The sequence below is a fragment of the Urocitellus parryii genome, chromosome 4 (genome assembly GCF_045843805.1).
Source record: "Urocitellus parryii isolate mUroPar1 chromosome 4, mUroPar1.hap1, whole genome shotgun sequence".
In the NCBI taxonomy this organism is placed as follows: Eukaryota; Metazoa; Chordata; class Mammalia; order Rodentia; family Sciuridae; genus Urocitellus; species Urocitellus parryii.
Window position 1 is genome coordinate 53,569,024 of NC_135534.1, and position 12,965 is coordinate 53,581,988.

Consider the following 12,965-nt stretch of genomic DNA (forward strand, 5'->3'; position numbering starts at 1 on the left):
GCCCTGTGCCTCACACTCAAAGGGGAGAACTCAGGGCCAAGGCAGCTCCTACCCTTCACACCTAAGCATCCCATATCACAAAGACTTTAAAACATACACAAAGCTCTTGTTTATCATGTGCATGTACAAATGTGTGACAATAAATCCCACTATTATGTATAATTATAATGCCCCAAGAAGAAATTTGGGGAAAATAATAAAACTGTCACATAAAACCTACAGAGGGATTCCTTTCTGATCTGTTGAAAGGCCTCCGTTTCTGCCCAGTGCCCCACTCCAGGTTCTCTGCCAGCTCTCAGAACAAAGTCTCCCTTCCAGGGGGGGCCCATTTACACTGAAGGGTCATCGACTCCCAGGACTTAGTCCTTTCTCTGCTAAAACAGAAGACCAAGGACTAAGTTATTTATGAAGAAGAGTAAGCTGTCCCTCACAGTTCTGAAAGCTGGAGAGTGGCACATCTGGTGAGGGGCTTCCCGCTGCATCACCCCAGGGTCAGAGGCAGGACAGGAGATGAGAGGGGGCCCAGAATGCTTTTATTACAAATTCACTCTCATGATATGGGACCCTCTCTCATGCTAACACTAATCCACTCACTCGGGCAGAGTCCTTGTGGCCTGATCACATAGTGTTAAGTACCACCTGCCAATAATATCTACTAAAGCTGGGGATAAAGTTTCCATTAGAAGCACCTTGGGGGAGACATTCAGACCACAGCAGACCCAGTGGGGGAAACCCTGACTCTAAGAGACTACTGTATTCTGGATAACACAATATCCATAGAGATTTCTATAGAAAGTTGAATAAACTCTTCCAGGTGTGCTCCACTTACACCAAAGTGATCACTGTCAACGCCTAGGACTCTTCAAAGGGAAACCCTGACTCCCAAAGCCTGCTGTGTTCTAGACAACAGAACCGGCCTTTCTGCAGAGCAGGATTTCTTAATCTCATCATTACTGACATTTTAGGCCAGATAATTCAGTTACAGGGAGCTGGTGTGCACATTGTAGGAGGTTTTGCAGCATTCCTGGCCTCTCCTACTAGTTGCCAGCAACACTCCTACCACCTGTGAAAACCAAAAAAAAAAAAAAAAACCTCCAGACATTGCCAATGTCCCCCAGAGGGCAAACCTGCTCCTGGTTGAGAACCACTGTTTAAGAAAGTGTTTATAGAAACACCAACCTCTACTTCTCTCCCTTGCTCTAAAAGGGAAAGATCAGCTTCCAAATACATAATCAAGCTTAACTGAGTGGGCTTGCTTCACCCATTGCAGGCGTTTTAATGTAGGCAACCACGTAAAACAAAACAAAAAAACCACATTGTTTATTCTGGTGAAGGAAACACTGAAAGACATGGAAAGAAAGTCTGAGAAAACAAAGGTAAGGGGATTTGGAGGTAAGAGCAACAATGAGGGAGAGATCATCTCTCTAAGTTCCCGCTTGTCAGCTGACACATCACCCATGGTTTCCCCACATTCGTGACTCAAAACACCAAACAAGAGGCCATAGCTAACTTCTTGGGGTCTTAACCCTAAACTCAATGTTTTCAGGAAGTGTCCCAAAACCAAAGTCCATTTCATTATATGAAAATACACATACAGACACACAACTGTACCCCATTGTTTTATTAAACTAGACAGTTTAAAATGTATGATGTTCTGGCACATTTGATTTTCTTACTGAGTCCATTTGACTACAAAAACAAACAACAAACAAAAAAATACAAAAAACTTTTAATATATCTTAGAAAAATTAGCAAAAAAATTAAGAAAGTTGAGCATATTACATTATACAATGTTTAGATAATGATGTTTGAAAATTATATTTTGTTCCCTGTCCATATTGCAAATAACAAAACATCTTTTAAAAACTTTTTTCAGGTTTAATTCCTGGAAATGATCATGTCTATGTATTAAGGAAAAGGCCTGATTATGACAAGCATTCAAACACTCCTGAAGTTTTCTGTACAGTAATTACAAAAGTAAAACCAAGGGGTCTATAGGTATTTTGATAGCTGAAACCATTTTAAATATTTGGAGGAATTTGATTAATATAAAAATATCATCCCAAATAGGACTGACAGAGTTCATTTCTGTGCTGCCGTTTTACCATTGTTTAAAGGGACTCTTCCCTCCTGGATGTAGTGCCATGGAAGCCAGGATGTCGACACTATGCAATAAATACAAACTTTTTGCACCACCCTAGGAGTGACTGCTTAGTCAAGTCAAGGCCCACATGTGCCCAGAAAACAAGCAATCTCTAGGCTCATGGCCCAGGCCACAAAGTGAGGTCCACTGGAGACAGGAATGGAGGAGCTAACCCCAGGTCATGTTTTCAGTTGCAACTATGCAACAAGCTGGATTTTAAGAAGGGACGTTCTGCAAGGATATATATGGCCTATCTCAGCACTTCTCAAAAGCAGAAATTCACACATTCCACCCACCCCATGCACAGGCTATCTAAGTCCACACTGTTTCTACCCCAGAGATGTCACATGGCTCATTGGCTTCTTTGTAAAATATCTTTTCCTCATCTGTTATGAGGGAGATTGGGGTTCCCTAGTGTGATAAATCAAACCACAAGAAAGGTTCCATTCCTGTTGGTCTAATATATCTGCCAGTGACAGAATAAAATAACAATACTTATAAGTGGCTCAGCAGAAAACAACACCCAGAATAGCTGTTAAATTTGGAAGGCATAATATAAAAGATATTTTAGATAAAAATCTAAATTTTATAAAGACAACTATAAGAGATCATTAAATAAAGTTATATTTTTATCAAACAGTCCTTAAGACAAATTTCTAAAGACCATTTCATTGGCAAATATTTTCCAGTCATAAAAGATATGTGGAATTATATTCCAGTTTCCACTCATGTAAATAAATATATGCACTGAAATCTCTTAAGACCATCCACTCTAGATGTACACATCTTTTTAGAATCGCTTCCTCACTGCTGTTATGCAAGCACTTAAAGAACTTCATGTAATGCTTGTTGGCGAGGACCGGAACCATGAGGCTGAATTCTGCCTTTGTGTGACAACTGAATTACCCCTGTTTGTCCCCCCCCACCTTTTCCTTCTTTTTTCAGTACTGGGGACTGAAATCAGGGGCACTCTACCACTAAGCTGCATTGCCAGCCCTTTTTATTTTTTTTTATTTGGAGATAGACTAGCCTCAAACTTGTGATCTTCTTGCCTCAGCTTCTTGAGTCCCTGGGGTTACAGGCACATACTACCACGCCCTGATACCACCATATTTATGCTTTTCAATTTTAAGCATCATGGATTTCCATGGAGTTACTGATGTTTATAAATTAATAACTAGTGTTGGAAGGCTTGACTTCATAAATATTCTTACTCAAAAACAAATAATACATGAGAAACTTCCTTAATTTTCTTTTCAAATTAGACTCTGATCCCAATTTCCTTGCTACACTTATTTATACTGGATATTTCTTCCCTGATACACACAGGAAGGGAAAAGGCAGAAAAGCTGCCCTCCTAATGAGAGCTATGGTTGGGCTAATACAATGACATGTTATCATCCTCATGACATTTTCCTCCCTTTATAACATTTTAAATCTAACTACACACATGGGCAACTTCCCACTGCCCATGTGCATATAATCTGCTTTATAAATCAACCAAATAATTTTTATTTCAAATTAGCTTTTTTCTACACTCAACATAATCCTCATACTGCATGATGTACCCTAGTAGCACATCATTTGCTAGAGAGAAGGGGAGAGAACACCCGAGATAGAATTAGGTTGAGTATGAGCCAAGAGGATGTTTTTCTTTGAGGTGAGGGGAAGGAAATGGGAATGATACATGCCAAATGTATGATGCTTAGGGAAAGAACTATCTTAGTATAAGCTAAGAAACCTCAATTGCCAGATCTATCCAGAAGGATGATTGAGAAATGGCAGAGACTCCATGACCTATCCATCAGAGCACCTATGGTCAAAGGCCTGCCAGTTCAACTGGCACGGATGCAAGAAGACAGGCCAATCTCACTTAAAACACACAAAGAAGGAAACATGCTGCCAAAGGAAGAGCTGGCACCCAGTCCAAAGAGGTTCTGACTCCCCAGAGATATTGAGCACTCAGACCCCATGCTCTCAACCCTGCAGATACAGAGCTGACCATGCTCTGCCTCTCTCAGAAGAGAATCTGAGCCTAATGCAATTTTCAGAAGCTGAAGTTTTCAAAGAGAGTAAATAAAGAGCTTGACAACATTGACTTTTTTTGTCCTTTTCAGAGAAGCTTGCATTTGCAGGAAGGCTCCTTAGCACATTGACCCCATTAGAGTCACCAAGAAAAGAGTTAGAAGCAGCGAAGCCAGTTTCTTTTGTCTTTAGCATAAAGCTCTCCGGCCACACTTGGCATCTGCATAACTGAGGGGACTTCTGTCAGGAGTAGTCACTCCGTGGTCTTTTTTTCTTTCCAGTTCTTTTCTCTTTCCTCCAGTTCTGCCTGGGTAAAAGCAGCAGGTCCCCAATTAGTGATCAGGTGAGGGTTCTTTGAACCTAAAATAAAAACATTCTTTAAACACAGGTAGTATTACATTCTTCAGTTTACATTATCATTTCTCCATGGACAAAATAGTTAACTTTTCACCTTATTTCTTCTTTGAGGAACATCTAAAAAAGTCATACCAGCCAAAGATGAGAAGCTGTGCATAAAGGAGACTATCTGGGCCCAAGAGAAATGTACTCTAAACAGCTTAGGGCTTATACATTTGGGCCAAAAATGATTTTTAAGCACAATTCAAATACACAAATAAAACAAAATTAAAATTAATGTATGATTACTTCAAAAAACCTATTACCTGGTTCTATCAATCGAATTAATCCTTCATGATGGGCCACTTTGTCCTTCCAGCTCTTGGTCTTATTAGTTGCCATCTCTAGCTTCTTTTTAACCCCCTGAAACAAGAATGGAGTTTGGACTTTGCAGACACATAGTAAGTAGTTCGAGAATCAAATAACAACAACTAGTTACTTACTATGTGCTCATGGGTTATCTCATTAAACTCTAATAACCACTCTTAAGAAGCAGGAATTGTTGTTATCCCAGGGTACAGCAGTAGAAACCAGAGGTTAAGCAACCTGCCTAAGTCATACAGGAGGAAGCGGCAGAGCCAGGACTAAAACCCAGGCCACCTGGTACTAACGCCTACCCTTCCACCACTTCCACCACTCTCAGCTCCAAATAACCCTTCACTGCCTTGTTAACTAGAATAATTCTCCCTCATTAGCTGGCTCCATTTCAGTTTTGATAGTAACAGGTGCTGAAGGAAGGAAGCCAGCACTCAGGACACTCGTGCTGTCATCCCAGTGGGTTTTAGTGGCACCTCCCTGGAGTGACCAGTGCCTGGGAACAATTTCCCTGGGAGTTCTGCTGGCCCAGCAACTCAGCCACTTCTCTGCCACTGTGGTGTCCCCCAAGAAGGCCTGGATCACAGTGCTGAGTCAGGGGCCGGGAGCAAGGGACTCCTGCAGTGCTTTGCCTCAGCCTAGAGGCAGTAGCTGTTTCTTGCATCTGCCACTCTTGGTAGGTAATCCCCTGTTATAGTTTATAAGTATATATATTAAACTTTTGCTGCTCACATTACTATGTAGTTTCTGTCTCCTGAGTAGACTCTGAAGGATACACCTTATCTCTTATAAAAACTTCCCTCTTTCCTTTCTACAGCTAAGATTCTTGCTACAGCTAAATAGATAAATATTACTAAACAATGTTTTTCTGAACAATGTGTGTTTTGGAGGTGGGAGGGCCTGGGGATATAGTTCAGTTGGTAGAGTGCTTGCCTCACACGCACAAGGCCCTGGATTCAATCCCCAGCACTACCGCCCCAACCCCAAGAAAAGTATGTGTTTTTAAAAAAAATTTTAGTTCTAGATGGACACAATACCTTTATTTAATTAATCAATTTATTTATATGTGGTGCTGAGGATCGAATCCAGTGCCTCACACATGCTAGGCAAGCGCTCTACCACTTGAGTTACAACCCCAGCCCCCTGAACAATGTTTTTAAGGAATCAAATTTAAGAGTGTATGGTGACCAGCCCAGTCACCTCATACTGCTCCAAAGCCTGCTTCCGCTCAAGCTCAAGCTGCTCCAGCTGCGCCATGGCCTCCTGCAGGGCCTGCTCCTTCATGACATGCTGGTGCTCCAACTCCTGCTTCTCTGCCTCTGTTGTCTGAATGGCCTGCTGCTGTACCAAGTGCCACTTTTCCAGTTCTGCCCTCTTGGAAGACTCTTCCTCCAACAACCTGCAATAAAAAGGAAACTCAGATCACCTCTGCCCAGGCACCACACCTAATCTAGCAATGAGGGAAGAATTTCAAAAGAGAATATTCAAGGTCGTTTAATGTACCTCTTATGTCACAAAAAGGAAAGTGGGAGCCAGAGATGTTAGTGTTCACAAAGTTAGTAAACAACCCCCTATTTTACCATTTTTTGAAAAGAAGAAAAAAAAGGAAAATAACATTTATGCAAAGCTGAATGTGTGCCAGAAACTGAGCTAAGAATCAAATCTTTCTCTATCAATCTTCACAGTAAACTTAGGTGCTATTCTAAGAAATGACAAAATCATGGAATTTGCAGGGAAATGGATGGTATTAGAGCAGATTATGCTAAGTGAAGCTAGCCAATCCCTAAAAAACAAATGCCAAATGTCTTCTTTGATATAATGAGAGCAACTAAGAACAGAGCAGGGAGGAAGAGCAGGAGGAAAAGATTAACATTAAACAGAGTCATGAGGTGGGAGGGAAAGGGAGAGAAAAGGGAAATTGCATGGAAATGAAAGGAGACCCTCATTGTTATACAAAATTACATATAAGAGGTTGTGAGGGGAATGGGAAAAAATAAGGAGAGAAATGAATTACAGTAGATGGGGTAGAGAGAGAACATGGGAGGGGAGGGGAGGGGGGATAGTAGAGGATAGGAAAGGTAACAGAATACAACAGTTACTATTATGGCATTATGTAAAAATGTGGAAGTGTAACCGATGTGATTCTGCAATCTTTGTAATGTTTTGAATAACCAATAAAAAAAAAAAAACTTAGGTGCTATTAATGTTCACATTTTAGAGTTGAAGAAAGTGAGGCCCAAAGGGGAAGTGACATGCCCTTTACAACCAGTAAAGAGGACCAGGCTTTGGGTCATCTACCTGCCAGGTGCAGGGGACCAAGTTTTGAAATTTGGTTGCTACACCTTTAAATATTTCTTCACCTAATAAAGACCTATTAGCAAGGGGAAAAAATAAAACTGATAATTAAAGTAATACAGATGAAGGGAGAAAGAGCTGACTGACACAAAGGAGAATAATAGATTCTATTCACTGAACAATTACTACATGCCAGACACTTTAACTTCATTATTGCTAATCCCCCAACAATCCTGCAAGGTATTATCCCCAAGTTATAGATAAAGCAATGGTTTACAACTATGTTGCATAGGTCATAATGGATTTCAACCTTAAGTAGGTATGACTCCAAAATGTTATTTTCAATAACAGGCTACTCATTTGAGATTACCCAGCTGCGTAAGTGTTTAAAAACATAAACCAGCACATAGCCCAAACCTGCACTCCAAGTGAGATGCCAGGCCTGGTCAGGACACAGATCTCATAGCGAGCTACATGGTTTCAACTCACATGGCAAGTCAGTTACTACAGCATTCGCTCTTCAAGGGAAAAAGAATAACAGACCACATAGCCCTTGCCTGACCCTGACTCCTGAAGCCCCAGCTCCCATCCATGCCAACAACAGAACTCCCTCCAAGCCTTTCTCAAAGATGACTGTCCAACTCTGCTGCAATACCCTAGCCAAGGGGCCACTGACACTCTCATGAGTCAGTCAGTATATCTATGGGCAGCTTCAATCCTTAGGAAGTTCCTTCTTATACCAACATGAGCTTCCCCATCCACTATCCCTAATTCTACAAATGATCAATCTGCTCCCTCTTTGCCATGATCACCCTTCAGCACAGGAAGGTGGCTCAGGAGAATGCTAAGAATGCCTCCCCAAGTAGACCAGATCTAGCCCAAGGATGGGGCCAGGTGTCCACATGCAATATCCTTCCTGAGACACACACTAACTCCTTTCAAGTCTCTTGGAGTAAGATATACACAGCTGAATAAAGCATTGCAGATGTAGTCTGAACAGTGTACAGTTTATCCCCTCATTCAATCTGAATTTGTTATACACCTTCCAAGTGCTCCTCTAGGAACTGGGATAAACAGTGAGCAAGACTAGAAGGGCTGTTTCTTTAGTCTAATAATAAAGTATGGGAGGAAAATGGACATTTTCTGGGCGATTGTGCTGCCCAGCACCTGAACTCTGTCTCTCAGGTGTCTAGGGAATCTACCATGTTAGGTATCTTGATGAGAGGTGGAGCTATCTCCCACTACAGATGCCACAGGCCAGAAAGCTACCCTTCTGCTCCTTGGAAACCAGGGCACAGGGAAGACAAGGGCTGAGCTTGGCTAAACAGATGCCTCTCCTGGAACTTTGACTCAGAAACTATTGACACACAGAACCTGAGACAGTGCAGAATTTACTTTGCTGGTGGCAGCAATATCTAGTGTAGAGTGGCAGCAGAAGAAATGGTACTACTGTCACCCAGTACCAATGTGTGGTGTCCTTTCTCAGGTCTGGTTTGAGCTGTAGTCCAGGTTAATGAATTTTCCCAGCCTGGTTGCTGCTAGTGTTCAAAGCCTGCCCACCTGCCTTTCTGTGGAACTGGTGAACTACTTAAGAACCTTTCAATAAATTATTTTATTGCTTCAGCTAATTCAAGCCAGTTTCTGTGGTTTGCAAACAAACCCATGAATGAAGTCTAGTGCCTCACTCTCTTTTTGCATTTCAGGTTCCTCATTTATTTAAAAAGAAAAGAATAGCCAGGTATGGTGATACACACACATAGTCCCAGCTACTTGGAAACATGAAACAGGAGGGTCACTTGAGCCCAGGAATTTGAGGCCAGCCTGGACAATACAGCAAAACTCTGTCTCAAAAATTAAAAAAAGAATTACCATCAGAGGTGTGCTGATGAATCAAATGTGATGATGCATGTAAGGTACTTACACGGCTGCCATGTAGCAAGTGCTGAGTAAACAACAGCTCACGTTATTACTGTGAGACTATTACTTCATTTGCTCTGTACACTTCACATTTATTAAAGCTGCCTAATAGTACCTGAGGTTTTGGCAACCACATCACAGGGAAGTGAAACCCTGGATCTTTCAAATGAACTGCTATTAGGCCAGTACTTGTTCTTTGATATTTTAAACTATCTTATTAGTCTAAAACTATCACTGTAGCCTGTCAACATCTTTTTGAATGCTTATTTTGAAATTATATACATGAAGTATCTTCCCCATCTGCAAATCAGATAAAGGAACAGAAAGCATCTTATACTGTGTGCCCACAAACATTATGCTAAACACTATGCCTAAAATATCTCATTTCATCTTCACAGCCCTACAGAGTTGGCAGTTACTTTACTTTATAGATAAGGAACTGAAGGCTCAAAGTAGTGAAGCACTTTTCTAAAAGTATACAGCTACAAAGTTTCATATTAGGGAATCAGTACCCACACCTCACTCTGGAACCCAGTCCCTAACTGCCTTCAAACACATAGAAAAATATTTATAACACTTGGAAGATAGACTCTTGGGTCCACAAGGCCACAGTAGATAAAACTTCAATTCATGCATCCTTTCAAAAAGTATTCCTTTGGGCACTCAGCATGTGCTAGGCACTGCACTGGTTACTAGGAATGCAGACATGACCAAGGATGCTCCTAGACCTTAGAGATCCAAAATTTCAGTGGGTAAAAATTACAGTGGGACATGGCTCAGCCTCCAGAACTTTTCAATACTTGATTTTTCCACACATTAAAACAGTTTTCTTCTGAGTCTCCATTCAAAAGCACCTAGATAACCTTCAGGGTTACACATTAAAATTTTAATGATAAAAAAATTACAAGACCCAGACGGGGGGCTGGGGTGTGGCTTAGTGGTAGAGTACTTGCTTAGCGTATGTGAGGCACTGGATTCAATCCTCAGCACCACATAAAAATAAAAAATAAAGGTACTGTGTACACCTACAACTAAAAAATAAATATTTTTAAAAAAGATCCAGGTGGTTCAAGTCAAAGTTATTACATTTAAACAATTTACTATAAAAGCTATCTTGGAGAAATTTATGGCACTACAGAGAAAGGACCGAGTATATTAGTTCCAGGTACTTGGGAGAGTAAGGCAGGAAGGTCACTTGAATCTGAGAGTTAAAACGTCAGCCTGGACAATATAATAAGATCCTTTTCAAAAATATATTTATCCTCAAATGTAGATATATTGTTATGACTTTCTTTGTTTTTTTCCTACCCAGGCCAATCCTGAGGAGCAAGGTGCAAATCCCCACTGCCAATCTGACAGTCAGTCTCTGAATCAGGCTCAGTACTCAGGGACTTCATGAAAGAAAGAACCCACATCTTAAAAATGACCACTAGATGGGGCAAATTTGTCCATCTCAAGTTCCAAAAACTAAGAAGAAAAATAATTTAGAAAAAAGAAAATAATTATATTCATAAAACAGGTTTTGTACACAAAGAAAAAGTTTAAATTTTGTACTGAACTTTTAGCTTACTGGTGCAGAGAGCTACATATAGTAATTACATTTACATTTAAAATCATTTTGCTATTAAAACCACTTTGCTATTTCAAGTAGTACTTACTACAGTACTATTCTGAATGACCAAATGGAAACTGCACGTGTACTCTACACTGTAGCTGCAACTCTGGCCTAAGCCCAGCCCTGTCCCTATATTAAGGGCTGTCTCTTGTCTGCAACACGAAAAAGTCAACTTCTCACCAAGCTGATCTGGGCTCATGGATATTCTAGAGTATGATTAACAGGACTCCATCAAACATACCCACAGACTGCTCTAAAACAGATAAGGTCCTTCTTTAGCTTCCTAAGCAAGGGTTTCAGTGCCCTAGGATGAAGAGAAACACACTAGCAGGCCAAATCTCCAGAGTCTATCCAGCCTGGACAATACATAAGCTCTGTCACTGCCAGAGTGAGAGCCTCCTCCCCTTCCACCAGTATTAGCTGACCCAAAAAACCATCAGTCCAAGCCAAACATGTAAAGGCAAAGTCTGCAAACTGATCTGGCACCTGGCCTGAAGTTTCCGCACCATCTCTTCATCTTGCCGGGCCTGCCTCTCATCCTCAAGAGCCTCCTGCAGCTTTAGGTACATGTCTTCCAGCTCCCGTACTCGCTGTAGATACTGTTCCAGTTCAGAGGACTTTTGGGCAACCTGTTCTTCCATCTGCTGTCTGATCTGAAGGTATAAAAGGGTCATGGTCATACTGAAATGCAGGCTGACTTCAACTTTGGGGAAAGTCTCCCACCCCACCTCTATCCTGGGAGCTGCCCACAGGTCACCAGTGTGGTAGCCCCTGCCTTCAGTTCTTGAATTAAATATGAAACAAATGAGAGCACAACATCCAATTCCAGCTGTAAAAGACTCCAACCCAAATGCTGTGTTCCTGCTTTGGTATATTTTTCATACTTTCCACTCCACATTTTTTTACTCAGGGGCGCTTATCCACTGAGCCACATCTCCAGCCCCTTTTACATTTTATTTAGAGACAGGGTCTCACCGAATTATTTAGGGTCTTGCTAAGTGGCTGAGGCTGGCTTTGAACTTACCATCCTCCTACCTTAGCCTCCCAAGCCGCTTAGACTATAGGCGTATGCCACCACGCCAGGCTGTACTCCACCTTTTGAGTCAAGTTAAAAAAAAAAAAAAAAAACCGTTTCCTTATATAATTTCTCTTTAAATTCCTTTCTGACAGCCACAATTTCTATAACAACAGTCTTCACTAAAAGGAATGAATGAACTTTTGCCCATTCAGAGCAACCTGCACGTGAAAACAAATGGAGAAGGGAAACTTGGTCTGCAGGAGACTCCTTCTGCATTTGCCTGCTGTCACCCCTCTTCTCCCCTCCCTAGGACACCTCTAGCCAGGGAAGAACTCCAGTAGTTAAGTCAGTACCTTAAAAAGTGTGTGGTTTCCCCACTTCTGGGTAAGAGTTTTGATCTCTGCCTTAAAGATTATCCTAAATATAATATCATAAATGTTAGCAGATGTTTTTTCAGCTTATAAAATATTTTCACTAGCAATAGCTAGTGAAAAGAGCCAGGAAAGACCATATGATAACCACTACATTTAAGAGAAAACTACAACTCAGTGAGAAGGAACAGAAAGGAAGAAAGGCTAGGCCTCCACACTGTGAGTGCATGATTACCTCCCAACTACACGTCTTCCCCCTGTGCTTTCCTCTCACAACACAAACAAGCGCTTTAAATGACGACAGGAAATGTCATGAGCACATAAAGGCATAGGGCTCCGCACTTTCCCACATAGCATGGCTCAACAGAACAAGACCTATTAACCAGCTGATGATGTCCTGGAGCCACTCGGACCTTTGGGGCCTCTAGGATGAATCAGAGCTGCCAGGAGTAGCAAACCAAAATGCAGATGTTCTTGCAACTTAAGATCCCTCCTCATAGTTCATTATAGAGGAGAAATGTGATGAAATCTATGCTCACTTTTTCAAAGTTATTTATTTTCCAAATAACTTCTGAGAATGAAAATAGATATTAATAATAATTTTACCAAGAGGACAAAGATAGTCCCAGGAAAAAAATCAGGACATACAGTCACAAGTATTCAATATTCCATCCCATAAATATCTGCTTAGCAGGTCTTTAAAACAATATTCATATTTTTCACCTTTATATCTTTGGCACAGTGCTTGGAACACAGGAGGTGCTCAATAAAGGACTAAGGAATGAACGAACACATAATTTCCCCAGTAATCACTGCATGTCAGTAGCAGAAGATGGCTTTTCTCCAGCCTCCCAGGCCTCCCTTTCCCCT

The 12,965-nt window shown here is 41.2% G+C and overlaps 1 protein-coding gene across 1 annotated transcript in view; it reads right to left on the reverse strand.

Moving 5' to 3' along the window:
- Positions 1–1,361: 1,361 nt before the first annotated feature.
- Swap70 (switching B cell complex subunit SWAP70) overlaps positions 1,362–12,965 on the reverse strand; it is a 69,987-nt gene continuing 58,383 nt past the window's right edge. The window contains exons 9-12 of the mRNA XM_026409593.2: positions 11,193–11,359; positions 6,080–6,278; positions 4,831–4,927; positions 1,362–4,528 (exon numbers count right to left, since the gene is read on the reverse strand). Of these exons, the coding sequence (XP_026265378.2) occupies positions 4,422–4,528; positions 4,831–4,927; positions 6,080–6,278; positions 11,193–11,359 (570 nt within the window). The 3' untranslated portion in view covers positions 1,362–4,421. The remainder of the gene's footprint in view (positions 4,529–4,830; positions 4,928–6,079; positions 6,279–11,192; positions 11,360–12,965) is intronic.